General features: G+C 40.2%; 1 protein-coding gene across 1 annotated transcript in view; it reads right to left on the bottom strand.

Moving 5' to 3' along the window:
* Positions 1-27,560, bottom strand: part of HACD2 (3-hydroxyacyl-CoA dehydratase 2) — an 86,809-nt gene that overhangs the window by 46,550 nt on the left and 12,699 nt on the right. The window contains exon 3 of the mRNA XM_012476223.2: positions 23,184-23,202. Within this exon, the coding sequence (XP_012331646.1) occupies positions 23,184-23,202 (19 nt within the window). The remainder of the gene's footprint in view (positions 1-23,183; positions 23,203-27,560) is intronic.

Raw genomic sequence — 27,560 nt, 5'->3', positions numbered from 1 at the left:
TTCAACTCCACAATTAGCAATAAAGCAAATCAATGAAACTATTAATACCTATGATTTTTATATGATTAACTTAGTGAATATTAAAAAGGAATCATAAGACCCAAATGCTGGTATTATGTTGAAACAACTATACTCACGTTTTGCAAATGGGCAAAATCCTTTGGGAATTGAATCTGGTCATGTTATTTAAGAGTTAAAAGAATATTCGTATGTTTTGAAGTAGTAATTACACATAAAGATGTATAGTAAAGGCATAAACCAAAGACTAAAACATCTACCTATCAACAGAGATGCTAAGGGCACACGCCAAAGAGTAGAGTGTATATATATAGAGAGATAGTGGTTGAAAAAATATTTCTCATATTTTAAAAATGAGAACAATCTGTTCTCCACTGAGAGAGACACAGTGATACATCTCATTATCAGATATTTTGTAGTAATTTAGAAGTATTAGTGAATACAAAATGAGCTGAAACATTCTGTCATACCAGAAAGCAGAAAATTACTAAAGATCACTGGTGTCCTTTCAAAAAGGACTCAGAAGATGATCTGAAGATACTCCAACTGGCCAAGGATGGGCTAATGTGAGCATCAAAAAGAATCATTAAAATGGATGGAATCACATAAAATATGTAAAATCTATGAGATTATGATGACAAAATAATAAAATGAAAACATTAATTGCCCTTTGACATACTCTGATTCTTGCTGTTTGTGTGTGTGTGTGTGTGTGTGTGTGTGAGTATTAGTGCCTACCTGAGTTGGGAATATGACATTCCAGGTACTGAAGCAACAGGAAACACTAGCATTCTGTTTTAAATTATAGACCAATGTAAAACTTACTTAAACTGGATTATCCTCCCTCAAAATTGAAACAGTTTTTCTTTTAGAGTTAATGAAGTATTGGTAGCTGAAGTCAATTTGACAGTCAATGAATGAGAGGTATTGCTGTCTGATTTCAAACTAAACCCTGAACCTTTTAAAAATAAAATAAAATAAAATAAAACACATTTTACATGGAAAAAGAAACCCTACACACTTTCACACTTTCACTGGTCTTCTTTAGAGGGTTCTGGGAAACCAACACATTATCCCGAAAACTGGTAAATCAAGGGGAAGAATCAAAGTAAAAAAAAAAAAAAAAAAAAAAGAATACTGTTATATCACAAGAAATGAAGAAAAATTGTTACCTCTAGGGAAGGGCACTGGATGGCTGGGGGACTGGGACGAGAGAGAGACTCATTTTCCACTGCATACCCTTTTATAGCATTTGCATTCTATACCATGTGAATGTATTACTTATTGAAAAAATAAACTCATTTAAGTGTCACTATAGAGGATCATGTAATAAAATGGAGAAATGATTACATTAAAGGCAAAAAAACAGTCAGAATCCAAATGATAGCCACTTGAATTATAACAGTGCAGACAGTGCATATGCATACAGAACAGGTCTAAAAGGAAACACAGAAAAATAAAAACTGTTGACTAGAATTGCAGAATATAGGGGCATTTTTTTCTTTTTATCAAAATGCATTCCACTGCTAAATTTATAATGTTATTTATCTAATAAATAATGTTAAAGTGGCATTTAAATGGAAAAATATAGTCTTTTTTCCCTTTCTATCATCCATACTTTTCTTAGAAAAGCCTGGCTTTTTGAATCTTGAGCCCATAATCAAGGCATGAAGAACTGTTTGGGGTTAACAACTCTGAGTGCAGGCAAAAGATAAAAGAAAGGGCCTCTTGAGGGCTGTTCACACAGATGTTAAAAGTACAAATGACTTTGCCCAGCTCTGCTTTTCCATCCCTGTACTAATAAGGGGTTGGTGGCAGTGGTGGTGCTCCCCGAGTAGGAGGCCCGCAGTACATGGAAAGAGCCTGTCGACAGCACATAAAAGACACACACTGAAAACACTGCTTGCAGGAGGAGTGAAGCTTGTCAAAGTACTGCAGAGGCTGGGAAAGTGAAGAGAAGAGAAAGAGCAATTATAGCCCGCACCTAACAATTCCTCAGCTAAATTTAACTGGAGAGGTGGAATATATCTGCAGCTTGAAAACGATAAGCAAATGAATGTTCAGGTACAAAAAGACCCAACCCACACAGAAAATTAAATGGTCATTGTAAAAAAAGATATTTTTTCGTATCAATCATCTGCTATTATTCTGATATTTCCATTGTCATGCCCCAAAATAAATAAATGGCCTCAAGAAGGAATAAGGAGATCCTAGGCTCAGAGCAAAAGCTTTTATTTCTTGTTAGAAGATAAATCAAAATCAATAAGAATTTATCAATGTCAAGCTTTTTCAGAAATACTACTTTAAAAATTTCTAGCTATAAATAATGAAAATCAAATGTTAACTTTTATTTATTTTTTGAAGGTTTAAATGGATTTTTCCAAAGTTTTCCAAATTTTTATGTCAAGAGATATCTCAGCTAATATACTTATTTATATTGAACTATGTTCACAAATAATTCCAAAAGCAACTTTTTTTTAATGCACAGAAATGTATTTCATGATGGTCAGAGGCAGGAGGAATGCTTGAGCTCAGGGGTTCAAGATCAGACTGGGCAACAGTGCAAAATCCTGTCTCTACAAAAAAATACAAAAACTAGCAGCTTGTGCATTCTGTGGTGGTGCATGCTTTGATCCCAGCTACTTGAGGTGGGAGGATTGCTTGAGCCCAGGAGGTCAAAGCTGCAGTGAGTGAAGACCCTGCCTCAAAAAAAAAAAGTAACAGTATAATTACTTCTGGGTAATGGCATCAAGGGTGTTTTTAACCCACTTCTTTAGTCCTTTGGTACTGGTTGATTTTATTTTCTAACAATGTGTATGTGTTACTTTATATTAGAAATAAAATCTTTTGGCCGGGGGCAGTGGCTCACTCCTGTAATCCCAGCATTTTGGGAGGCTGAGGCAGGTGGATCACTTGAGGTCTGGAGTTCAAGACTGGCTTGGTCAACATGGCGAAACCCCGTCTCTCCTAAAAAAATAAAAATTAGCCGGGCATGGTGGCATGTGCCTGTAATCCCAGTTACTTGGGAGGCTGAGGGGGAAGAATTGCTTGAACCTAGGAGGCAGAGGTTGCAGTAAGCTGAGATCAAACCACTGTACTCCAGCATGGATGACAGAGGGAGACTCTGTCTTTAAAAAAAAAAAAAGAAAGAAAGAAGGTCTTTTTCCTTCTAAAAAAGACCACAACTTGATTTAATAGCCACCATACTGCCAATTCTGTCAAATATAAAAAGGGATACAATTTCCATTGAAACAACATACAATAATCATTTTCATATACAACTAATTTATAATCATTTTAGCAGAAAAACATATATATGTGACAAAAAGATCTTTTTTTTTTTCCTTTTTAAGACAGTCTCCCTCTGTTGCCCAGGCTGGAGTACAATGGCACAATCTTAGCTCACTGTAAACTCCACCTCTAATTTCAAGCGATTCTCCTGCCTCAGTCTCCCGAGTAACTGGGATTACAGGAATGCACCACCACGCCCAGCTAATTTTTGTATTTTAGTAGAGATGGGGGGTCACCATGTTGCCCAGGCTGGTCTCGAACTCCTAACCTCAAGTGATCTGCATGCCTCAGCCTCCCAAAGTGCTGGGATTACAGGCATAAACCACCATGATTGGCTCAAATATAATTTTAAAAAATCTAAATGGAAACAGCTTTTGGAAGAGTTTATTTATTCAAGTACCCCTTATTATTAATGAGGACTCTGATGGGAGGAAAACAACATCACGTACAAGATCATTACTGAGCTTGATGACCACGTATATTACCTAGGGGTAAACTACTCTGTTTTTGCTTCTGAATTCCAACACTAAAGATATAGCGCCAACTCATTACTTACATTGAATACCGTACTATCACTATGTGCTATTGCCAACTGGATGGACTCATGGATTGCTCTATCGGCTCAGAACTTGAGCAACCATCCAAACCCTTGTGGCAGACAATATTAGCTGCTTACCCACTATACAGTGTCCCTTTCTGCCTCACTAACAGAATACTGATTACCCTGCTAAAACACTAGCTTTCTTGGGATCCCTTGCAACTTGAGGAAGCCACCTGGCACAGTTCTGACCAAGAAAGCATAAACCAAGTTTCTGGAAAGCCTTAAACTTTCTGCCTGGAATGTAAATATGACACAATATTAAAGACATCATAAATATAAAAACATCACAAATATAAAGACATCATAGACGTCTTATAACTATGGGGCTATAAGTACAAAGACAGAAGTCTTTGTAAAAACATCACAAATATAAAGACATCATAGACATCTTATAACTATGGGGCTATAAGTACAAAGACAGAAGTCACACACTAAGGATAGTAGAGTAGAAAGACAGACTTATTGTTATACGGGAAAAGTAAATCCCTATTTCATTAAAGCCACAGTAGTCAGAATTCTGGTGTGCATGACCAAATGCAATCCTACTTATATCTGAAGAGAATCTGGGTAGACTTAAGAAGTCAAACTACCACAGAGTGCAGGACTAGGCAACACTTTTAACAGAAACCATTTCAATTACACTTTCCAGTCATGGAAACTAATGGCATCAATAAGAAAAAACATGGTGGAAATTTGGTGTAAAAATTTCTTCTGGTAAACAATCTTCTGAATTATCTATTAAAACAAAGTTCATATCTAAAAAAATCGCTAGTCTATTATATCCAAAAACTTAAAAAATCTGCTTTCTCTTACAATTTCGAGATGTGGAATTCATGAACATCTTTTAAAAACATCTTTCTGGAGCCAAGAATGTGGCATCTCAATGCCAGGTCAAGATCTATCAGATATAAATGCAGTATTTAATGAACGTACTTAACTATTATAAGTAGTTGATTGCCCTTTAATAAATCATTTTCCTTTAAAAGTGTTGGAATTGTGATTACCGCCTTCCTCCAAACAGATTATTTTAAGGAAACATTTTCCACCCATAAGCATTATACCCTAATCAACTAAGCAAATCGGCCCCAGATCTAAGATGAAAATGTTATATGAATTAACTCTAAAGAGCTAGGAAATAAGTATTTCCCTTGATTCTTCACAGTAGATAAAGTACTCTGAAAAATTACTTTGCTTTGAATTCCAAGAAGTTTCATAAATATTTACGAACTGAAAGTGTGACTGAAACTGAAGAACACTGAACACAGCTCACAGGTCCCAGAGCAGGTTCCTGTTAAGTTTAGGAGAAAGCCCTTTCCAAGTGAGAGTTCTGAAGTGGAAAGGGACACTCCTTACTGTGTATCAACAAGAAGCTAAGAGCCCTCACATGCTATACCACTACAGGTGGAGTCTGGACTGAGAGTCATCAGCCCACTTGGCTCCCACCATGTATGACCTACCAAGATGACCAGAGCCTGTAGGAGGTGGTATATGTTAGACCAAGCATTGTGTTAGATTATATAGAAATAAAGGGAGAAACAAACTGGGCTATACTGCTGTTCAAACGACAATAAAAATAGTAAAAGCTAACATCTATTAAGAGCATTCTATTCATCAGGCCCAGATCTACATCCTTTACTTATATTAATTAATTTACTTCTCAAACACCTCTATGAGGAAGGTGCTATTTTCCTCAATGCACACATGAGGGAAATGAGGTCCAGAGAAGGCAACTCACACTTACTAAATCACACAGTAAGCAAGTGGAAGAACCAGAATCAAAGCCAGGCAGTCTGACTTCAGAACCATGCTCTTAACTACTAAGCTATAACAACTTCAACCTAGGAAGAAAAGTCAGGAAAAACAAGCCTGTGGTGGGTGGTGCTGACCATATGTCCACGAATTCTTTGATACTCCTCTTTTCACAAGGCCGAGCCTAATTCTCCTCCACTAGAGTGAGGTGTGGGCTTGGTAACTTGCTTCTAACAAATAGGAAACAAGCAGAAGTCATGGTATGCGACTTAGAGACTGGATCATAAAAGGCCCTGCAGCTTCCTCCTTGCCCTCTCTTGGACCTCTTCTCTTCCCTGAGGAAAACCAGCTGCTATGTCACAAGAGACATTCTAGCAAGTGGTGAGGAGCCGGGACCCCCTGTCAACAGCCAATCCCCAGTTGTAGTCCAGTCTGCAGATGACTACAGTCCTGGCCAACACTTTGACCACAACTGCATGAGACATTGAGCCAGAACTACTCAACTAAGCTGCTCCAAATTACTGACCCACAGAAACTAAGAGATCGTAAACATTTTGTTTTAAGCAACTAAGTTGTAAGATCATTTTCAATGTACCAATAGAAAACTATTACTACTACTATCCAAAAATAGATTACTATAGACAGAACCTTTTATCAGAGCCAGAATTTCCTTTTTTTCTTTTTGAGATGGGGTCTCATTGTGTCACTTAAGCTAGAGTAAAATGGTACAATCACAGCTCACTGTAGCTTCCACCTCCTGTGCTCAAGCAATCCTCCTGACTCAGCCTCTCTGAGGAGCTGGAACCACAGGTGTGTACCATCATGCCAGGCTAACTTTTTTGTTTTTTTGTAGAGATAGGGCCTCACTATATTGCCCAGGTTGGTCTTGAACTCCTAGGTTCAAATGATCCTCCTGCTTTGGCCTCCCAAAGTACTGGGGTTACAGGCATGAGCTATCGTGCCAAGCTCAAGATTTTCAACATCAAATCATATTTAGATAAGCTATAAATTGTGCAATTACTTAATAATCTTGTATGTTTATTCATTCTCTGGAAGCAATACTATTTTGACTATTGCAGAAGGGTGAAACAATACCTCCTTTAGGGCCCTTCAAAAGCATAATGAATAGAACTAATTAATATCTGAAATTCTACCTTACTTACTTTATTAAAATTAAACAAGAAATATATTAAGGTTAAAAAATTATTCCTGCCTTAAATTATCTCATATTCACTTTTTTAAAGTCAATAAAAAAACAATATATTCCACCTCCAAAAATCTATAAGAACAAGCTGTCTATTTGCTTCTCAAAAGTCTATTCAAGGTGCTAATCTGCCATTATTTATATCCCCTTGACTCCTTTCTGAGCAGCCGTCATTAATAGAACAATTTAGGAGTTCAGAACACTCTTTCCTGAACTCAACTGCCTCATGAAGTTATTAGTCATACTTCTCAAGGCTACAGTATGGTAAGTGCTAAAGATGAACGGCATCTCAAGAAGGCTGTGAAGAAGAGCCACCATCAAAAGCACCAAGATTAGGGCTGGGAGCAGTGGCTCATGTCTGTAATCCCAGCACTTTGGGAAGCGAAGGCAGGCACATTTCTTGAGCTCAGGAGTTCAAGACCAGTCTGGGCAACATAATGAAACCCTGTCCTGCCAAAAATACAAAAATTAGCTGGGCATGGTGGCACGCACTTGTGGTCACATCTACTCCGGAGGCTGAGGTGGGAAGATTGCTTGAGGCTGGGAAGTGGAGGCTGCAGTCAGCTGTGATCACACCACTACACTCAAGCCTGGGTGACAGAGCAAGACCATGTCTTCAAAAACAACAACAAAAACACCACCAAGACCAGCTGCTGCTTGCAGACTGACATAACCCTAAAGCCCTCCTTCCTGATCATTCAGGTATCTTTTACCAGGTTTGAGGCTTTCTGGGGGTGTTTTCTGCCGCGAAATTATAACTGTAGCCTTCACGATGCCCCAGAGTTGTCATTTGAGAATCCAGGTATGCTCAGAGGACAAATACTGGCTTACCTCTTGGTGTAGAAGCAAAAGAGAAAACAGTGAGTTGCATTTTAGTCTAGAAGTATTTAAGGCTGGGTGTGGTAGTGCATACCTATAATCCCAACACTTTTAGGAGGCTGAGGCAGGAAAATTAATTGAGGCCAGGAGTTTGCGACCAGTCTGCGCAACACAGTGAAACCCTGTCTCTACTAAGAAAAGAGGAAGTATTTGATACTTTGCTTACCCCATTCTCCCATGTCCCAGCTTTAGAAATGGTCAGCCTCAGGCTGTCCCATCCAAACTCAAATCCCCTAAAGGAAAAAGAACAGAGGCAAGATCAAGACTGGTATCTGGGCAGTGAGGACTGAGGAGAGTATGAACAGGGAATGAGAAAGAATCCCTGGAGAAGCAAGAGGAAAAAGAGCAATGGGGAAAATGAGCAACAACCAAGAGGCCAGAAAAATACGGAGAAAGAAAAGGCAAGAAGGAAGAGGGAAAGGGGGAGATTTAGAGTAGGAGACGAAGGCAAAGGAGGGTTTGTTGGTTTGTTTGTTGGTTTTTTTTTAAAGAATAGAAACACAGAGTGGCAGAGAAATGATGTTCCCTGAAAGGAAAAGAGGCAGAGAGAAGCAAAGGGCAAATGGTGAAAAAGACAAAGGTTGACACCCCAAGTTCCTGATTAGGAACTAGGTGGAAACTGGTGGTGCCACTGGCAGATCCAGAGTGTAGAGAAGGTCAAGGGTTAAATGATGAGGTGGCTTCTGCACATGTTGAGTTTGTGGTGTCTGCAGAGGAACCATGTGGAGATGTTCAGGTGGGCAGTTGGGACGGAGACTCAGGAGAAGGATGTGGCTCAGAAATGGTATGTGGGAGCCACTGAAGCCATGGGAAGGTATAGTACCACACAGGGAGATTGCAGAGAGGAAGAGAAAGGTTAAGGGCCAGAGCCCAGAGAGCACCATTTGTGGGATGCAGGGAGAAAGAGGAACCCGTGAAGGAATCTCAGGACAGAGGCAGGTAGATCTAAGGCACAGGCTGAGAGCTGGGAGAGACTGGTGGAGTGGCAGAGTGAATGGCCTCACTTTGAGGGGCAGCAAGGGTGGCACTGTACTCAGGAGAGTCAGGTTTCCAGTAAGGTAAGAAACTGAAGATGTTTGTACTCTGTGAGGACAGAGTGACCTCGCTTATAATGGAAAAGGGTTCCAAAAGGCCCTGCGACCTTCCTTCTGTGTTCTTATACCTCTTTGAACTAACTTATCCTTCGGGTGAAACATTTGTCACACTGTTCCTCTGTGTTTCATGTTTATCTCCTGGGCTTAAGGGCAGACATGGGTCAGAGTGAGCTTTGTATCCTCAGTGCTCTGTCAGTGCCGTGCCTGCCACCCAGCAGAAACCCAATAAATAATAAATATAGGCTGCGTGCAGTGGCTCACTCTTGTAATCCCAGCACTTTGGGAGGCCAAGGCGGGCGGATCACTGAGGGTCAGGAGTTCAAGACCAGTCTGCCCAGCATGGTAAATCCTCATCTCTACTAAAAAAAAAAAAAAAATACAAAAATTAGCCAGGCATGGTGGCAGGTGCCTGTAATCTCAGCTACTCAAAAGGCTGAGGCAGCAGAATCGCTTGAACCTGGGAGGTGGAGGTTGCAGTGAGCTGAGATCACACTATTATGCCCCAGCCTGGGCAACAGAGTAAGACTATATCTAAAAATAATAATAATAATAGTAATAATAATAATAAATACTTGTGGGTTTTCTGGAGGGACACTGGGAAGTGTATATTAGTAAAAGCCTTGAAATATATTACTTTTTTTTTTTTGAGATGGAGTTTCCCTCTTGTTACCCAGGCTGGAGTGCAATGGCGTGATCTCGGCTCACCACAACCTTCGCCTCCTGGGTTCAGACAATTCTCCTGCCTCAGCCTCCCGAGTAGCTGGGATTACAGGCACGTGCCACCACGCCCAGCTAATTTTTTGTATTTTTAGTAGAGACGGGGTTTCACCATGTTGACCAGGATGGTCTCGATCTCTTGACCTCATGATCCACCCGCCTCGGCCTCCCAAAGTGCTGGGATTACAGGCATGAGCCACCACGCCGGGCCAAAATATATTACTTTTGACCTATTTCTGGAAATTCATCCATAGAGATTAATCACAGCTGTATAAACATTAAGATACAGGTATAGCTATAATTTGCTCACTTTAAAGCCACCAACATATTTAACAAATAGAACACTGGTTAAAAATCAATATATCCACATAGCTGAATATTAGAAATCCTCCAAAAATCTATACAGATCAACAATAACAAATACAAGCATATAAAACCCACACCTTCAGCACAATTAAATAACACAGACTACTGACTCGATATACCTGTAAGTAAAAACAATAAACAGCAAATTCCAAGCATAGCTATCTCCTGAGGTCCCACTGCAAATCTCTGTGGAAAGTGAGGAGAATTTGGGAAAATGGCATGGAAGAGAGAAGAGCAGAGCAGAAGGCCTACATCTGAGCCAAAATCACCTCAGAAAGAGACAGTCTATCCTAATTAAAAAACACTGAAAGACATCTTATATAGAGCACTAACCACAGGGAAGAGACACAGTCTGTGGGATGCTGTGGTAATCTGAAAAAGGCATTGCTTCTAAGGAGGAAACGGGTAAAAGAGAAGGGAGAGGAGGTGCCCTCTAGTGACTGGATGGGGAAGGAGTAAGAAGCTGGAGGAAGTTTAGATTCCTGTAACACAAAGACGAGGTAAAACAATCACAGGCATATAATTCCTCTCCCACCGACCTCTTCAAGCAAAAAGCCATCCACTAAAGAGACTACACTTCACCGCATTTAAGTATCACAATATTTGCAAACTAGGGATCTCGTAAACCGACCCAAACTTCCAATCCTGTCTACAAAAGGAACAGATGCAAGTAGTTTACAACCATACAAAACCATTTTCAGGAGAAAATAGAAATAGATCAAAACGTTTCAGCTAATGAAAATGCCCTCCAAAAAAAAAAATCACAAAGGAAACTTTAACAAAACAATCCAAACTGAACTAAATATCCTTAAACAGTCATTTGGGCTATGAAAAAAATATATGTTTAATCAGTTCAAATCTGAGAATAGAAATGGACTGAAAATGGCTGAAAGAAAAATTGATGGAACTCAGTAAAAAAAAGTAAGAAAAAGATAAAATTATATCTGAAATGAAGACTAAATTTCTAAGTGCCCCAAGGAGAACAGATTAAAATAAAAATGTAATAAGAAAATTGAAGAATGAAAGCAAAATAACCATAAGAATGAAAACAGGATAAGCAAAGAAGTAAGAGTGATCAGAGAGAAAATAGTTGAAAGGGAAGGAGGCAAAGAAGACCAAAACATGTTTGGAATCCCTAAATTAAAAAAGAAACAAAATAACGAAACAGAACTAAAATTTAAAACTATAATAACACTTTCAGAAATAAAAGAAGGCCTAAATCTACATATTGAAAGGGCCTACTGGGTACCTGGGAAAATCACCCTGTAAAGGTCAACTGAGGCATATCCTGGTAAAACTATTAGACTTTAAAAAGCATGTATATATACACACACAGAGAGAGAGAAAGACCTCAGAGTTTTATGATTTAAAAAAAAATCTCAAAAGGGCAAGATAATTAGGTTGGCATCAGACTCCCCAAGAGAAACATAAAATGGAGCAGCGTTTTCAAGAAATTTAAGGGAAGAAAAAGTCAACTAAGGATTTTATATCTAGCAAATCAGTCCTTCAAATATGAAGGCTACAGAAAAAGTCTTAAACATGAATGAACTCAGAGAATACTATGCCCACAGCCCTTCTGGGGATCTTCTTTTGGGGAGAGGTATTCTGCCGTGGGCCCTGGGCATTCCTACTAATTCCTGCTAGGTATGCCAAAAAGGCAAGATCCTGACTGCTCTTTTCCCAGGTCATTTCTTAGGCTTGTGTTTTCAAGGAGCAACCTCGAGGGATAAGGTAGCATTGATTCCCAAAGAGCTTCTGTTTACTATAAAAACACTAGATTCCTCAAGTGCTCTAACACAAACCACTGCATATCTAGATATTCCATGTCCCCTAAGTCCCGTGAGGATGACACACATGTGTCTAGTCTAGACACATGTGTGTCTAAGTCCCATGGGTCTTAGGGGACATGGAGAACTGATGCAAATGAAGAGGGCGTTCTGGCTATTGTTCCTGCCATGACTAATAAAGTCCTTTGTATCTGACCCAAGAGTCTCATGTTTTCTGCCAGGATCCATGAAACACTAACAAGCTAACTTATTAGCTTGTAAGTAAGGTAACATCTCCAATGTGTCACAGTTCCTGACACTACTGGAGAATGAGCTTCATCCAATTAAAAGGTGAAGAGAAACTTGGGCAAAAAAAATCTGAGAGTAAACATTTAATATATTTAAATGTGGTCTTAAGACTAAAACAGGCCGGGCACGGTAGCTCAGCACTTTGGGAGGCTGAGGCAGGTGGATCATCTGAGGCCAGGAGTTTGAGACCAGCCTGACCAATATGGTGAAACCTCGTCTCTACTAAAAATACAAAAATCATCCTGGCATGGTTGCGTGTGCCTGTAATCCCAGCTACTTAGGAGGCTGAGGCAGGAGAATTGCTTGAATCTGGAGGCAGAGGTTACAGTGAGCCAAAATTGCGCTACTACGCTCCAGCCTGGGCAACAGAGCAAGTCTCCACTTCAAAAAAAAAAAAAAAAAAAAGACTAAAACAAAGGTTGTGGCAGAGCAGAATAATATATAAATGTTGTATGTTCTGACAAGGTAAAAATAACGTAAGTTTAAAAATGAGAGAAGGAAAAGAGGAAAGCAGAATAAGCTCACCGTTGTATTGGCAATAGGTGGGAGTTAAAAGACAACCTTTAAAAATTGACAAGCTAGAAAATATAAAATTAAATAAGAAAACAGAGGACTAAGGGCATTTTAAAAAGTATCAAATCAGGGTAATCGAGATAGCTATAGAAACAGTTTTTAGATACAATACCAAAGCACAAGCCATGAAAGGGAAAACTGGTTAAGTTATACATTATTACATTTAAAAATTTGTGCTTTCTCAAAGACACTATTAAGAGAATCAAAAGACAAGCCCCAGAGCAAGAGAAAATATTTGCTGAACACCTGTCTGATAAAGAATTTGTGTCCAAAATATACAAAGAATTCTTAAATCTCAACAATGAAACAATCCAACTACAAAAATGAGTGAAAGACCTGAACAGACACCTTGCCCCAAAAGATAACAAATAAGCATATGAAAAGATGTGCCATAGCACTTGTCATTGGAGAAATAAAAATTAAAACAACAACTACCACTACATACCTATGACAATGTCTGAAGTCCAACAAACTGGCAAGCTGGACTTGACTAAAATTAAAAATTTCTGCTCTGCAAAAGATACTGTCAAGAGAATGAAGAGATAAGCCTCAGACCAGGAGAAAATATTTGCAAAAAATATATCTGACAAAGCACTGTTATTCTAAATTTAAAAAGACCTGATAACAGGGTTCCCAATCCCCAGGCTGCACAGCAGGAGAATGGCAGGTGAGTGAGCATCACCGCCTGAGCTCCACCTCCTGTCAGATCAGCAGTAGTGTTTGACTCTCATAGAAGCACGAACCCTACTGTGAACTGTGCATTCAAGGGATCTAGGTTGAGTGCTCCTTATGAGAATCTAATGCCTAATGATCTGAGGTGAAACAATTTCATCCCAAAACCACTCACTCCCCTTACCCCGAGTCCATGGAAAAAATGTCTTCCACGAAACCAGTCCCAGGTGCCAAAGAGGTTGGGGACTGCTACCTTAAAAGATACTTTACCAGGCTGAGGTGGAAGGATCACCTGAGGCCAAGAGTTCAAGACTAGCCAGAGAAACATAGCAAGACTCCATCTCTACAAAACATTTAAAAAATTAGCTGGGCATGGTGGCTCACACCTGTAGTCCCAGCTACTCAGGAGGCTGGGGTGGGAGGATCACTTGAGCTCAGGAATTCAAGGCTACAGTGAGCTATGATTGTTCCAGCCTGGGTGACAGAGTAAAACTGTCTCAAAAAAAAAAAAAAAAAAAAAACCCTCACCAAAGAAGATCTACAGATGCAAATAAGCATAATAAAAGATGCTCTACATCATGTATCATCAAGACAACACTACACACCTGTTAGAAATGTGGGTGAGGATGTGGAATAAGAAACTCTCATTCACTCCTCTTGGGAAAGCAAAATGGTACAGACACTTTGGAAGACTATTTGGCAGATTCTTACAAAACTAAACAGACCCTTACCATATAATCCAGCAATCAAGCTCCTTGGCATTTATCCAAAGGAGTTGAAAACTTGCATCCATCCGCACAAAAACCTGCACACGAATGTTCAAAGCAGCTTTATTCATAATTGCCAAAACCTGGTAGCAACCAACATGTCTTTTGCTAGGAGAATGAGTAAACTGTGGTACATCTAGACAACAAAGTATTATTCAGTGCTAAAATGAAATGGGCTATCAAGCCATGAGAAGACATGGAGGAAACTTAAATGCTTATTACTAAGTCAAAGAAGTCAGTCTGAAAAGGCTACAAACTGTATGACATTCTAGAAAAGGCAAAACTATGGACACAGTGAAAAGATCAATGGCATCCAGGGGGATAAACAGGTAGAGCACAGAAGATTTTTAAGACAGTGAAACACTCTGTATGATAGCATAATGTTAGATATACGTCATTATAAATTTGTCCAAACCCAACAATTGTGCAATGCTAAGAGTGAAGTCTAATGTAAACTATGGGCTTTGGGCAATAATCATGTCAATGTATGTGAATCAACTGTAACAAATGTACTACTCTGGTGGGATGTTGATAATGGGGGACTATGCATGTGCAGGGGAAGGGGGAGCATGGGACATGTCTGTACCTTCCTCTCAATTTTGCTGTGAACCCACAACTGCTCTAAAAAAATAACGTCTTTAAAAAAAATTAGTGGAAAGATGTTTACAGTGAATGAAAAGAAAGAAAATCCTCTCCCAAGAAAAGGATACAGAATTATAAAAAAGACGTATCACAGTCACACAAATTTTCTGAAGCTTTCTTGCTCCCTTTTAATCCTTTTAATACATAGGTAACCATTCAACTCCTGCCACAGAAGCATAAAAAATCAAATCATTCTTTGGCAAAAAGATGACTCAAGCTGTCACTTTTTGGTTCAACAGGATTTACTCAACTTGGTCACTACTTGGTGTTTCAAACTTTGCAGGACTACTTGCTTCTGAAGCTAAGAATAGGTGGAAGGTTTATTGACTTCAGACGATCACAAACTATCGCACCAAGGAACTGCCAAAATATGGCACCCTGTTTCATCAAACAAATCAAACTCATTTTAGGTTTTAAAGATATCTTATGCTTTACAATTAAGAAATATTTATAAAATAATCTCCCTCAGGGCAATGTAGAAAGCTCCAGCTTTTCCGTACTTTGAATATTAAGAATCAAGTCATCAGACAGTGACAGAAAAATATCCATTTCTATTCTCTCTGGTTAACTTGCTCATTCCTCAGTTTCAGCTAGTGATTCATTACTATTTTATTAGAAGTCACCCCAAAGCCCTGTAATTTCTAAAAGAAAAATCTTACCATACAAGGGTGCCATCTAGTGGTAACTATAGTAAACGTCTGTTATAGAAAACGTGTATGTGTGCATCCTCTCAATTCTGCATTCTGATGGGACTTTCAAAATTTATCTAGAAGGAAAAACGTAGTAAAACTACTGTACTTGAAATGAATTTCCAAACACTCATACTTCAGCACATTTAAGCATCTAGCATACCCTGCTTTTACATCACTATTCAGATCACTGACATTCATCTCTGAAGCGACATCACATTTACAGGTTCACAGAATTTCAGAACGAGCAGCTGTAAGCAATGATAGAGATAACCATATATTCAGTCCAATACCCTCATTTTTCACATGTGGAAACTAATCCCAGAGGGAGGATGCTTGACTTGTCACATGATTAGTAATGTTTCCAACAGGGTGTGCCCTGCGTTGATTTCCGACGGACTGGACAGCAAGCTAATATTCTCTTATAGAGAAGGTACCTTAATATCTCAATAATAGGTTTCCATTTAAAAGAAACACTTAGTTGCTCCTGCAGGGACAGCAGAGGGTAAAATTCCCTGATCTGGGTTCTCTTCATAGCTTTCCCTTCTGAACTCCAACTGGGCACAGAAATCCTTGGCGATGGTTTTTGCCTCATACTTGGGTGCTGCTCACTGAGTGCTTTCAAAGCACAAGATACCAGCTGGTGTATACCTGGGTAAGTCTTCCACCCTCCTGCTTAGGCACTTTGGGATCCAAAAGAGCACGCTCTATTTCTCTCTTCCTTTCCTTCATCTCAGTTACATTTACACAGAGCAGGGAACAACTAACAGAGCTTGGTGTTCCAGGCCAAGGAAACCATATGTACAAAATTATGGAGGTGTGAACAAGCAGAGTTTATTCAGAGAACAGGGGCTGAAGCTCTGCAGGTGCATCTTCTCTCTGTCTGGAGGGGAGCGGGGAACATTTGATCAGGAGGCAATAGAATGAACCAGAGCCAAGGTAGAGGGAGGCTAAGCTGGTCCAGTCTGAAAGGCTTAACTGATCTGGGAAAGATTTAAGTTTGCATACGGCCTCTATAGTCTTGACATAGAGCTCTGTTGTCAGGATGCTGGAAATCTACTGTATTTGAATAAATGACAAAGGCAGAACTAACTGCAAAGGAGGGGAAGGTTGGTTTTGGCAACCTCCTACCTAGGCCTCCAGTCTCCCCAGGCAGCTCTCCAGGGGTGAGCCTTAGAAGCCTCTAAGCAGGGGAGACAGGCTAGCCTGCCTGGTTAGGTTCCATCCCTCTCTCCCCCACCCCTTCTGCCATCATCACCACTAAACATGTTCCCAGGCAGAAAGCAATATTTAAATCTGAGTAAGAAATGTTTACTATCCGTATTTGTGAGAGGGGTGCCACCAAGAACAAGACTTACAGAGAGCCAATAAGGCACGTGAAGCTGCGCCAGCCCCAGAAACTAAAGGGGAGTTAGATCTTTGGATCAGAAACTTTGGGGATGGTGGCTTTTATACTGTACGGTCTGTATTTTAGACAATTATTCCATTTTGTCTCTTTCTTACAATTTGGTAAGGTTCATTTTTAGAATGTCGGCTAAGCTAAGTGGAAACAAAGAACGCGGTAATGTTTTTGTGCCCAGATATGCTGCTGGAGGCTGGGTCCAAGTGTGAAAGCAGAATTCCAGGTGAGAGAAATTGGAAGAATTCACCCTTCCCTCCAGGATGCTCTTCCTTCCAGAGTTCTCTTCTGCTAAAATTTGGTGGGTTCTGTGTCTGGTTTTAAAATAAGTGATGGCAGCTCCTTTACAATATTGCATTGTGAATGACTGATAAAAGCTTGACCTTCTCAGGGACAGAGGAGAGGGTGTTATAGTTCGAGAGGATTTAGTTAGCCCTAATTAGTGGGCTGGAAAGTATTTTTTGGTAGGAAGAGACCTGGGTCTCCCCAGCAGCTGCTCTGCTTCCTACCTGACAACCTCTGTTACCTAATAAAATCAGTCTGGAGCCATATGCTACCAATGAATATTAAGGTGATTGTGAATTTTTTGAAATTCACTTAAAAATTTTTAATAACGTGTCTTCAGTTTGAGGGAGGAGTGCAAGCTGGCACACACAGCAAATATCTGAGACCACAAATCCAGGATATCCTTTGTCTCTGCCTGTTGATGAAATTAAAGTGCTAATACTAAACTTCAGATGTAACTCTCTGGACTGTGATTGAGCTACAATTTTCTATCAAAAGAAAACTTCTAGAGTTATTTATGTTGGCCGTATAATTTCTGACATGAAAGTTCACCAAATATACAGCGTCACATCTTACCAAGAGTATCTTCTGTTTTACTACCTCCACCTCTAATTCCCATCCATAAAGAGGGGAACCGTATTGCAGAGTCAGCTGAGAACCATAGCCCCCATGCCTCTTCTACAATCTAATCTTGCAGATGACACAGAAAAGAGATAATACTTCTTAATACTTCTTTCAATACAAATCACATCACATGAACAAAAAAAACCCCACAATTATTCTTTGCAATATTATGGAAAAAAGTATATATCTCAAGATGGGTTTTGGTGTCTGTCTGTTTGTTTATTTGTTTTTTGGGACAGGGTCGCACTCTGTTGCCTAGGCTGGAGTGCAGTGGCACAATCTCAGCTCACTGCAACCTCTGCCTCCTGGATTCAAGTAATTCTCATTCCTCAGCCTCCAGAGTAGCTGGGACTATAGGCGCCCGCCACTATGTCCAGCTAATTTTTGTATTTTTTGTAGAGACAGTGTTTCACCGTGTTGGCTAGGCTGGTCTCAAATTCCTGACCTCAGGTGATCTGCCTGCCTTGGCCTCCCAAAGTGCTGGGATAACAGATGTGAGCTACCATGCTTGGCCTACTTTTTCAAATTCTCATTTCTGAAAGGAAAAACACTGAGTGAATATAAAAGCATTACAAATCTTAGGTTGAGGGCTTGCAGCCATAGCATTTGAGAAATCCCATCCTTCCATTATCAATAAAAAATAAACCACCTACTTTGAAAAAGTTGAGGTATGGAAACTCATTTACAGCAACAAAGAGCTTGACTTCCTTACAGAAATGAGCCCCTCACATGGATTTTAGCTGATTGTTTCTGGAGGCCGTATTTGCCAAGTTGCATTGTCACAGCCGTGAACAAGATGCAACCCCAACCCATGTTAAGGAAGGGCCCTGAAGTGCTCACTTGCAAAGAAATTATAATTGAAGAAAATTAAGAATATGAAAGAGTTACATTTATATAGATTTAAATATTGAACAGTAGAGGAACAATAAAGCTTTTAATATTCCATGACATTATGTTGCTTAAGTAATAATAACAGCTACCATTTTATTGGGCAATTTTAAATATAGCCATATTTCAGATGTGCTGAGTGTTTTTCATGCATTTTTCCATTTAATTTTCACAGCAACCTATGAGGTAGGTATTCTTATCCCCTTTTACTGATGAAGAATTAGATAAGCACAAAAGTTGAGTTACTTCCTGGAATCGCACACTAGTGAGAAACCTAAGTCTTACTAAAGTTTACACTTTTCATTAACAATATTTAAACTAAAGATATTTCAAGGCTTTAAAATAAGTTTCTGAAAGACTAAGTTGTTATAGTGAAAACTTGAAGAATGCTACAGAAAAATAAACCATCATTCCACGAATAAACCTTAGTGATCTGAGTAAAAATGGAGCACTGCCTTTAAGCTAATGCTTGTGCTAGAAACAGCTAATTAATTATTGTTATCTCTAATTCTTTTAAGGAACTGAAACAATTTTGAACTAAGTTTTAGAAATTCCCACCAGAATTTGGTAAGATGATGATCAAATGTTCACACAAACTCCCACTAGGTACTATGTACTTACTGTTAGGTACCAGGATACAGAGATCAATAAGAAACAGCTCTCTCTCTAAAAATATTCAGTGGTACTGGTGGGGACATGGGTGCGGTGCCAGACCACACATAATACAATGTGGAAGGTACAATACCGAGTGAGATGCTGGGTATTATGGAAGAGTGGGGAAGGGTCCCTACTCTAGCTGTGGGTGGTAGGAAGGTTTACTGGAAGAGACACACAGAGCTGGCCAGCTGAAGGGGCTGGCTGTTCATTCCAGGCAGAGAGCGGAGCCCTGGGCACAGCGCAGATTTGCACGGAGCGGGAGGCAGGGAGTAGGCACTGGTAAAACTGGTGAAGTAGACAGGGCCCAGATTATGAAGAAATTTAAACCAGCAAAGGGTTTTAAGTAGGCAAATGACATGCTCAGAATGGTCCTATAACTAAACTCACAAGAGCAGTGTGGAGTATGGACTTGAAGCCACACAGCCATAGGTTCAACTCCTGGCTCTACCTGGCTCTAGGGCTTAGCGCTGTGTGAACTTTGGCAAGACATGATACATTTCTTCTTCTTTTTTAAATTGACAAATATATATACACACACATATACTCTTATGGTATACAACGTGATGTTATGAAATGTGAATATACTGTGGAATGACTAAATCAAGCTAATTAACATATGCATCACCTCACACATTTATTTGTGGTAAGAACAAAGACAGGAAACCCTCTAAGCCTCAGTCTCAGCTAGAAAATGGGAAGTAAATGAAATAATGAACGCGAAGCACTAGAATTATTATTATTGCTATAAGCCTAGAAGTTCAGGAAGACACATGGGAGTCCAGATGAGACATACTGAGGTCCCAAGTAGGGATGAAGAAACAAGACAACCTGAAAGACATTTAGGAAACCAAACTGACAAAACCTGACAACTGCCAGGCTACAGGAATGCCGGCGAGAGAGGAGGAGACACCGTCGACGAGCTCTCGTCTAGGATGAATGACTGAATGGCTGGTGGCTGGCGGCAGCCATGACAGACAGAATAGGGAGGCAGAACGAGTCTGGGAGTGTGGGTCATGCTGAGGAGGTACCTGTGTGCACCCAGGAGTGGACGTCCAGGAAGTCAGTGGACAGGGCTGGAGTCTGGGATGCAGGTGTGGCTTGGAATTGGAAAAGTGTGCATATCTCATGCCATGGGAAGAGATCACCCACAGAAGGTACTCTCAGTCAGAAGGGCAATGAGCTAAGACAGAACTCCAGAAACACCCACGATTAAGGGACAAAGAAATAAAGAAAAACACCCAAAGAAAGAAAAGGACTGCAGTGGACAGGGAACACCAGGAAGGCTCAGTACAATGAAGGCTGAAAGAGCAGGATCTCCAGGAGGGAGTCATCAGTCATGCCCCATGTAGCTAAGTCCAGGAACTTTCAACAGTGTCCTCAGAATCCAGTAGACATTACTGCAGACTTTAGACCAGAGGGTGATTTTTGTAGAACAAGGGGAACAGAAGCCCGACTGCAGGGTTCAGGTATCGATGGGCATGAGGAAGTAGAAAGAGCCTACCATAAATCTGGAAAAAGGAATGGAGAACAATTACATAGTAATATAAGGGAAATCCAGGGTCAAAGGTCAGGTTAAAAGATTTTTAAGATGGACTTCTGAGCATTTTGTGAGGTGAGAAGGAAAAGGCAGATGGCACAGGGAGATGAGGCAGGAGCGAGAGAAGCACCGACAGAACAAGGTCCTTGAGGATGTAAGAAGGATCTCACTGCTGGGCCCTGGGGATGCAGAGCCGATTTAAACAGAATCTGCCCTTAAGGAGCTCGAAGTCCGAGGGGGAAGCAAACCTACCAACCCTCTGAGCAGAGTGAGATGTGCAAACCAGTCCTTGGGATGCACTATACCAGAGGAACTCAGGGGGTGCCCATCTGACTGTGGGTTTCCTGGACCTAAGTCTGAGCCTCCTCGCCTCTGTACTCCAGCGCCCAACAGCATCTGATACACACACATGCTAGGCATTCAGTAATTTTCTTTGTGTGGATGAAAAAATATACTTGTCAGAAACTTTATTTCCAGGGTTAGAGAAATTTTATAGACATATAAGCGTATATTTTAAGACAGATAAAGGCATTTAGGGTATTAAAATAAAACTAACATTAACTAAAAGCACAGTACATATGCACGGTGCTGTGGCCTGAGTGTCTGAAACCTAATCCCCAGTGCAATAATATTAAGTGTTGAAACCTAATCCCCAGTGCAATAGTATTAAGTGGTGTGGTCTTAAGGAGGCGATTAGATCACGAGGGGTCTCATGAATGGGGCTAGTGCCCTTATAAAAGGTCCAGGGGAGCTCACTTGCCCCTTCCACCATGCAAGGACACAGCAAGAAGCTACTGTCTATGAGGAACAGGACCTCACCAGACACAGAATCTGTCAGTATCACCTGATCTTGGAATTCCCAGCCTCTCGAAGTGTGAAAAATAAATGTTTGTTATAAAATTTATAAGCTACCCAATTTATGGTATTTTGTTACAGCAGCCAGCACCAGCTAAGATACTTCAGAAAGATGCATCTGAGAGCTTTCTTCAGAGGCAGCTGAAGGTTAAGAGAGTGGGAAAGAATGAGGCAGGATTCAGTCATGTGAGAAGGCCTGAGTGGTTCCAGAACTCTCTCTGGCCAAATATATCCCCCAGTCTGCTAGGTTGTGCTTAAGATTTATTTAACCATTTATGAAAGGATAAAATTTTTCATCTCAAAATTATAAAGGACTAAAAAGAAAATGTGTGTAAGACTGAACAAAAGTTAAAATCTTTTCATCATAAAATGAAATCAGGCAGGTGTCAGACTGACCTGACTCCAAATGAGCTTCCCCATTTACCAGCTATATGACCTGGGCCAGGGCACCTACTCTTCTCTGGGAAAGCAGATCATGGGACAGATGAGCCCCTAATATCCTTTCAAATCTATTATTCAAAGGTTCTAAAGCAGTGTTTCTTAGCCTTTTGGGAATCACAAACTCCTCAGAGAATCTAACTGAAGCTATGAATTCTCTCCCTACCCCCCCACCAATAAACACAGAATCATACATATAAAATTTTGCACATCATTTGAGGAGTTCCGTGAACCGCCATGATCCCAGGTAAGAAGTGAGAAACTAGCAGAGATGCAATTCTTTCTTTCTTTTTCTTTTAAACAGAGACTCACTCTGTTGCTCGGGCTAAAATGCAATTGTGTGACCATGGCTCACTAAAGCCTCAACCTCCCGGGCTCAAGCCATCCTTCCACCTCAACCTCCTGAGTAGCTGGGAGCACAGGCATGCACCATCGCACCTGGCTCGTTTTTTATTTTTTGTAGAGATGGGTTCTCCCTGGGTTGCCCAGGCTGGTCTCGAACTCCCGGCCCTAAGTGATCCTCCTGCCTCAGCATCCCAAGGTGCTGGTATTATAGGCATAAGCCACTACACCCGGCCCAAGGTGCAATTCTTTATAATAAAATTCACGGCAAAATTTAATAACTCATCCCTCCCCACAAAAAGAAAACATACTGTATCTGCTTTTAGTAGAAATCCCCTACATTTGTATAACCCTTTATACTTAGTACTTTTCTAATCCCTCTCACATACATGTAATATTCACCTGGGAGGTAGGCAATATATGCAGTCTTCCAATTTTAAAGATAAGGAGAGAGAATTATACCATTTAAGTGATTACAGAGAGGGCTTTTCAACATAGCCCAGCACCAGAACTCCAGCCACATTTTTATAAACGTGCTAATGTTTCTATTACCCTCGTACTGAGAAGGTGGGAGACATCTCTTTTAAATTAACAGAATAATAGCTGTGACCTTTAATGAAGTGTTAAGTCATATAACATCTAAATAGTACCCATGATTTCAGAAACTGAAAGCCACTCTAATTTCAGCAGTTTCACACATGATGATTAAATCATTTAGTTTTTTCAATATTCAATAGAAATTAATCGAGCCTCTCATCTGTGACTTTTTAAACAAGCAGAATCCAGCCTACATAGTGGGGGTGGGGGGAATCCATACTTACCTATAGCACAATGTAAAACCTAGAGGAAAAGGAGGAAAAAAAGAGGAGAATTAGTAAAAATCAATAGCATTAAAGTTTTATTTCATATAAACTGTTTCAGTTAAGAATAGAGCAGCACCTGCCAGCAGTATTAAATATGAAAACAACCATTCCACTTTTAAACTTTGCTATAGGTTACTCAACAAAATGTAAATTCTTGCTCCGTTTTGTTTGTTCATTTTTAGTTTGTGTATCTTTGAAGGATTTTCTGAGGAAGATTTAATCTTCCCACTCAGTGGCTTATCAGACAAGAAGGGCTCTTTTATAATGCACAAACGTGTAAGAGCAGTAAGTGTACAGCATCTCCATGTCCCATACGCTACAGAACAGAACCGCCACGGACTCTGGAACACGGGGTGAGAGAGCCTTTGTTGGCTCTCCTTGCCTGGCAGGCCCTTCAACACAGACATTCATTTTACTAAGTTCCACCCTCAGTCCCTATCTTGCCTCATTCAATGATCTCACTGCAGGGGTGCTCCCTAGTCCAACCCAACCCTCTCTCCTGGGGATCTGGGCCCACATCCCAAGCTGCCTCTGGACAGCTCCATCTGAGAGTCGCAGCAGTGGTTCGAACACAGCCTCAATGGGAAGCACACACTTTCGTGATGCCTCTTGATAACCAACCTCCCAGTCTTTGGGGTTCAACAGTCCTTCCTTCCCCTTATCCTCAAATAAAACCAGTTTCCAAGTCCTGCTGATGATTCTGGGGTCTGTCTTCTCCATTTTTATTTCCAGTGCCCTGAGTGAGACTGCCATCTCCAATCCATCTCAATGGCCATCCAACTGGCAAATTAGGTCCTTCTAAATCACCTTTCAACTCATCCTTTATATAGCAGTGCTTTAACTCTGGTGGTGGTGGTGGTGACAAAGAGTAATTTGAAGCCATTTATAAGATAGATTTAATGACCAAAGTTTTTCTAGATGATATAACCTAATAGCTACTGCAGGGCATTTCAGAATTTTTACATTTCTGCAGCAGTCTTTATATTGTTTGATCCTAACGATTACCTAGCAGATAGGCAGGACACAAAATCTCTACTTGCAGACAAGAAATCCAAGGCTCAGAGAAGCTGCACAACTTGCTTAGGGCAGTAAATGATGGCCAGGATCAAGAACTTAGGTTTTATTTCTATTCTATTGTATTCTTTCATTGTTCATTAGTTATGAGAGCTCTACAGAGGCCAGAATTTGACAAGACTTAGCTTATCTAAAACATGCCTGAGCCTGATAAGACCGTGCTCAAAAACTACTATTTCACTCAGTTTTGGGGGGAGGGAAGTGGAAGGGTTGGATTAAAAAAACAAACCAAGCTGCACAATGTTGCTGGTAACTGACAGGAGAACAAAATTAACACATTGCAAATCTTACAATATTTTTCAAAAGAAAACACTGCTAAGTAAATACTAAACTGTTGATATGGTAAGCTACACTTCCTGCCTAAAAGTTGAGGAAAACTAAAAGACAGATGTAGATTAAAATGGGGAATGAAAAACATTCTTTGAAACAAGAAGACAGATGACAGTGCCTAAACAGAAAGCCTATTTTTTTTTTTTTTTTTTTGGACAAGGGGTCTTGCTGTCACCCAGGCTGGAGTGCAGTGGTACAATTACAGCTTCCTTCAGCCTCAACCTCTTCAGACTCAAGTGATCCTCCCTTCTCAGCCTCCTGAGTAGCTGGGACTATAGGCACATGCCACTATGCCTGGCTAATATTTGTATTTTTTGTACAGACAGGTTTCGCCATATTGCTCAGGCAGGTCTTGAACTCCTGGGCTCAAGTGATCCACCAGCCTTGGCCTTCCAAAATGCTGGGATTACAGGCATGAGCCACTGCATCTGGCCCAGAAAACCTATTCTATCCATGTATGCAGCAAGATACCCAGGCTGGCTGGGTGTGGTGGCTCACGCCTATAATCCCAGCACTTTGGGAGGCTGAGGATGGCAGATCACCTGAGGTCAGAAGTTTGAGACCAGCCTGGCCAACATGGTGAAACCCTGTCTCTACTAAAAATATAAAAAATGAGCTGGGCGTGGTGGCACATGCCTGTAGTCCCAGCCACTTGGGAGGCTGAGGCAGGAGAATCGCTTGAACCCAGGAGACAGAGGTTGCAGTAACCCATGGCACTCCAGCATGGGTGACAGAGCAAGACTCCATCTCAAAAAAAAAAAAAAAAACAGACATCCAGGCTGTTCATTAGCAATGGGACACTGCAGAGGAGTACACGCAGCAATGAATGGCTAGCATGCCTTCCTTGCATGACAGAGCAATAGGTCTCAGTCCTCAGATGCACTCTCCCCTTTTTAATCATTTTATAATACCTCCTCTACCATTCTGAAAAGAAATTCATACATCAAATGACCTACCTACACAAAATTTTCAAAAGCAAATAAATACAATGTCCCAATTGACATGAAAAAGAAGAAATAAAGTAATTTATTTTTCAAAATATGCATTTCAACTTGTAAATGCGGACATAATGATGCAGTCAGATGTACATGGTAACTTATGATAAATAAGTTTGGATTTAAAAATAAGAATATCAGAAACCACTGTGGACAAGTATATGAAAATAAAAGGGCAGATGTAGAGGCACAGACTAATACTTGGGAAAAAAAGAGTATTAAGATAATAATGGAAATAAAGAAGTAACCTTATCTGAAGTTGGAATAATACGCTAAAGTATTAACAATCAAAGTAGAGAAATTAAAGAAGTACATTACTATCTCAAATGAGCTAGGTCTTATTTATTTATAAAGTGTGGTGTCAAAATCTCCTAAGTTATGCCATGGGATGAAGTCGGAAGAGAGTATCCAAAAATCCATCCTTCCCAAAGGCATCCCAATCCATCCCAGAAGGCAGAAGATCCTTCCTTCTGCCTTGAAATCCTGTTGAGACATACAAGCAGTGCCAATCTGTAAAAAGACCTTGAAAGTGTATTCTTTAAATGGTACAATAAGGAATAGAGGAGGAATTAGATGTAAAAAACTCTAATGCAAGAAGCAATAAAGCCATTGTGTAACAAAGGATACTTTTAGGACAAAACAGAAGATGAGCTACCCCAAAGTAAAATTTTCATTTCACAACCTAGATTTCATATCATCACACACAGGCAATAGTATGAAATATTAGTCTATGTTAAAGAAATCCACTGCATTTCATGTGTCTCCATTAATTTAATAATTGAAGTTTAAACAGGAGTCTCAAAACTGATTTTCAATGATTTTCACTACTGTGTTGAAATCCTTTTCAAGTAATATGCAAGCTATTAATGTTGCAATACTTACAGAACAGAATGTGCAGAGATAACAAATTACTTAATTATTTTGAGACAATACTTTCATTTCACTTAAGCTTCTCTCTTCAAACCAACAATGGTGGTAGGACAGCATTCTCAAGATGATCCTCCACAATTACTGTTCCTTGGCTATTCAATCAAACACTAATCTAGGTACTGCAGTATAGGGATTTTGCAAGTGTAATTAAAGTCTCAAGTCAATTGATTTGAAGATATAAGTATTTTGTGGGTGGACCTGACCCAACCGGATGAGCCCTTTAAAAGCAGTCTCCTCCCGGTGGTGGCAGAAGGGGAAGTCAGATATTCAAAGAACAAGAGGGATTCAGCAGGCCACTCTGGCTTTGAAGCTGCAGCGGGGGTCATGTGCAAGGCCTGGAGAGCAGCCTCTAGAGTTGAGGAGTGACCTCCTGCTGACAGATAGCAAGGAAGTGGGGATCTCACACCTACAACTAGAGTCAGCCAATAACCTGCATGAGCTTGAAAGTGGATTCTTCCCCTGGAGCCTCCAGATAAGAAATCAGCCAGCCTGGCTGACACCTTGATTTCAATCTTATGAGACCCCTGAACAAAGAACCCAGTCAAGCCCAGCTTCTGAATTAAGAGAACTGTGAGCTAATCAATGAGTGTTGTTTTCGGCTGCTAGGTTCATGGTATTCTTGTTAAGCAGCAACAAAAAACTAAGACCACAACCTTCTTCTAACTTAATAAGCTTTTTGATTTCTCATGAAGGTTTTTCAGTATTAATATGTACTACAAAATGGTCCATTTATATTTGTAGAGGGTCTGGCCTGGGGAGATGTGCAGAAGCCAAGGAGGATGCAGAACAAATCTTCATTAAGTTGGACTGTTTCACGTGTCGTAGGACATTTAGCCAGTAGCATCTCCAGTCATTGTGGCAAATGAAATATCCTCACAATTTTCCAAAATGCACTCTAAGGTGGTGGCACTGCTTTGTTGAGGTCCACTAAGAATAGATGGACAAGAATAAGCACACCTCATCAAAAAAAAAATTTAGAGAACTTGCCATATTCAAAATCTCCCTT

This window comes from Aotus nancymaae, unplaced genomic scaffold (genome assembly GCF_030222135.1).
Source record: "Aotus nancymaae isolate 86718 unplaced genomic scaffold, 86718_ANA_hifiasm-v0.15.2.pri h1tg000062l, whole genome shotgun sequence".
In the NCBI taxonomy this organism is placed as follows: domain Eukaryota; kingdom Metazoa; phylum Chordata; class Mammalia; order Primates; family Aotidae; genus Aotus; species Aotus nancymaae.
This window is presented reverse-complemented; position numbering and strand designations above follow the sequence as displayed.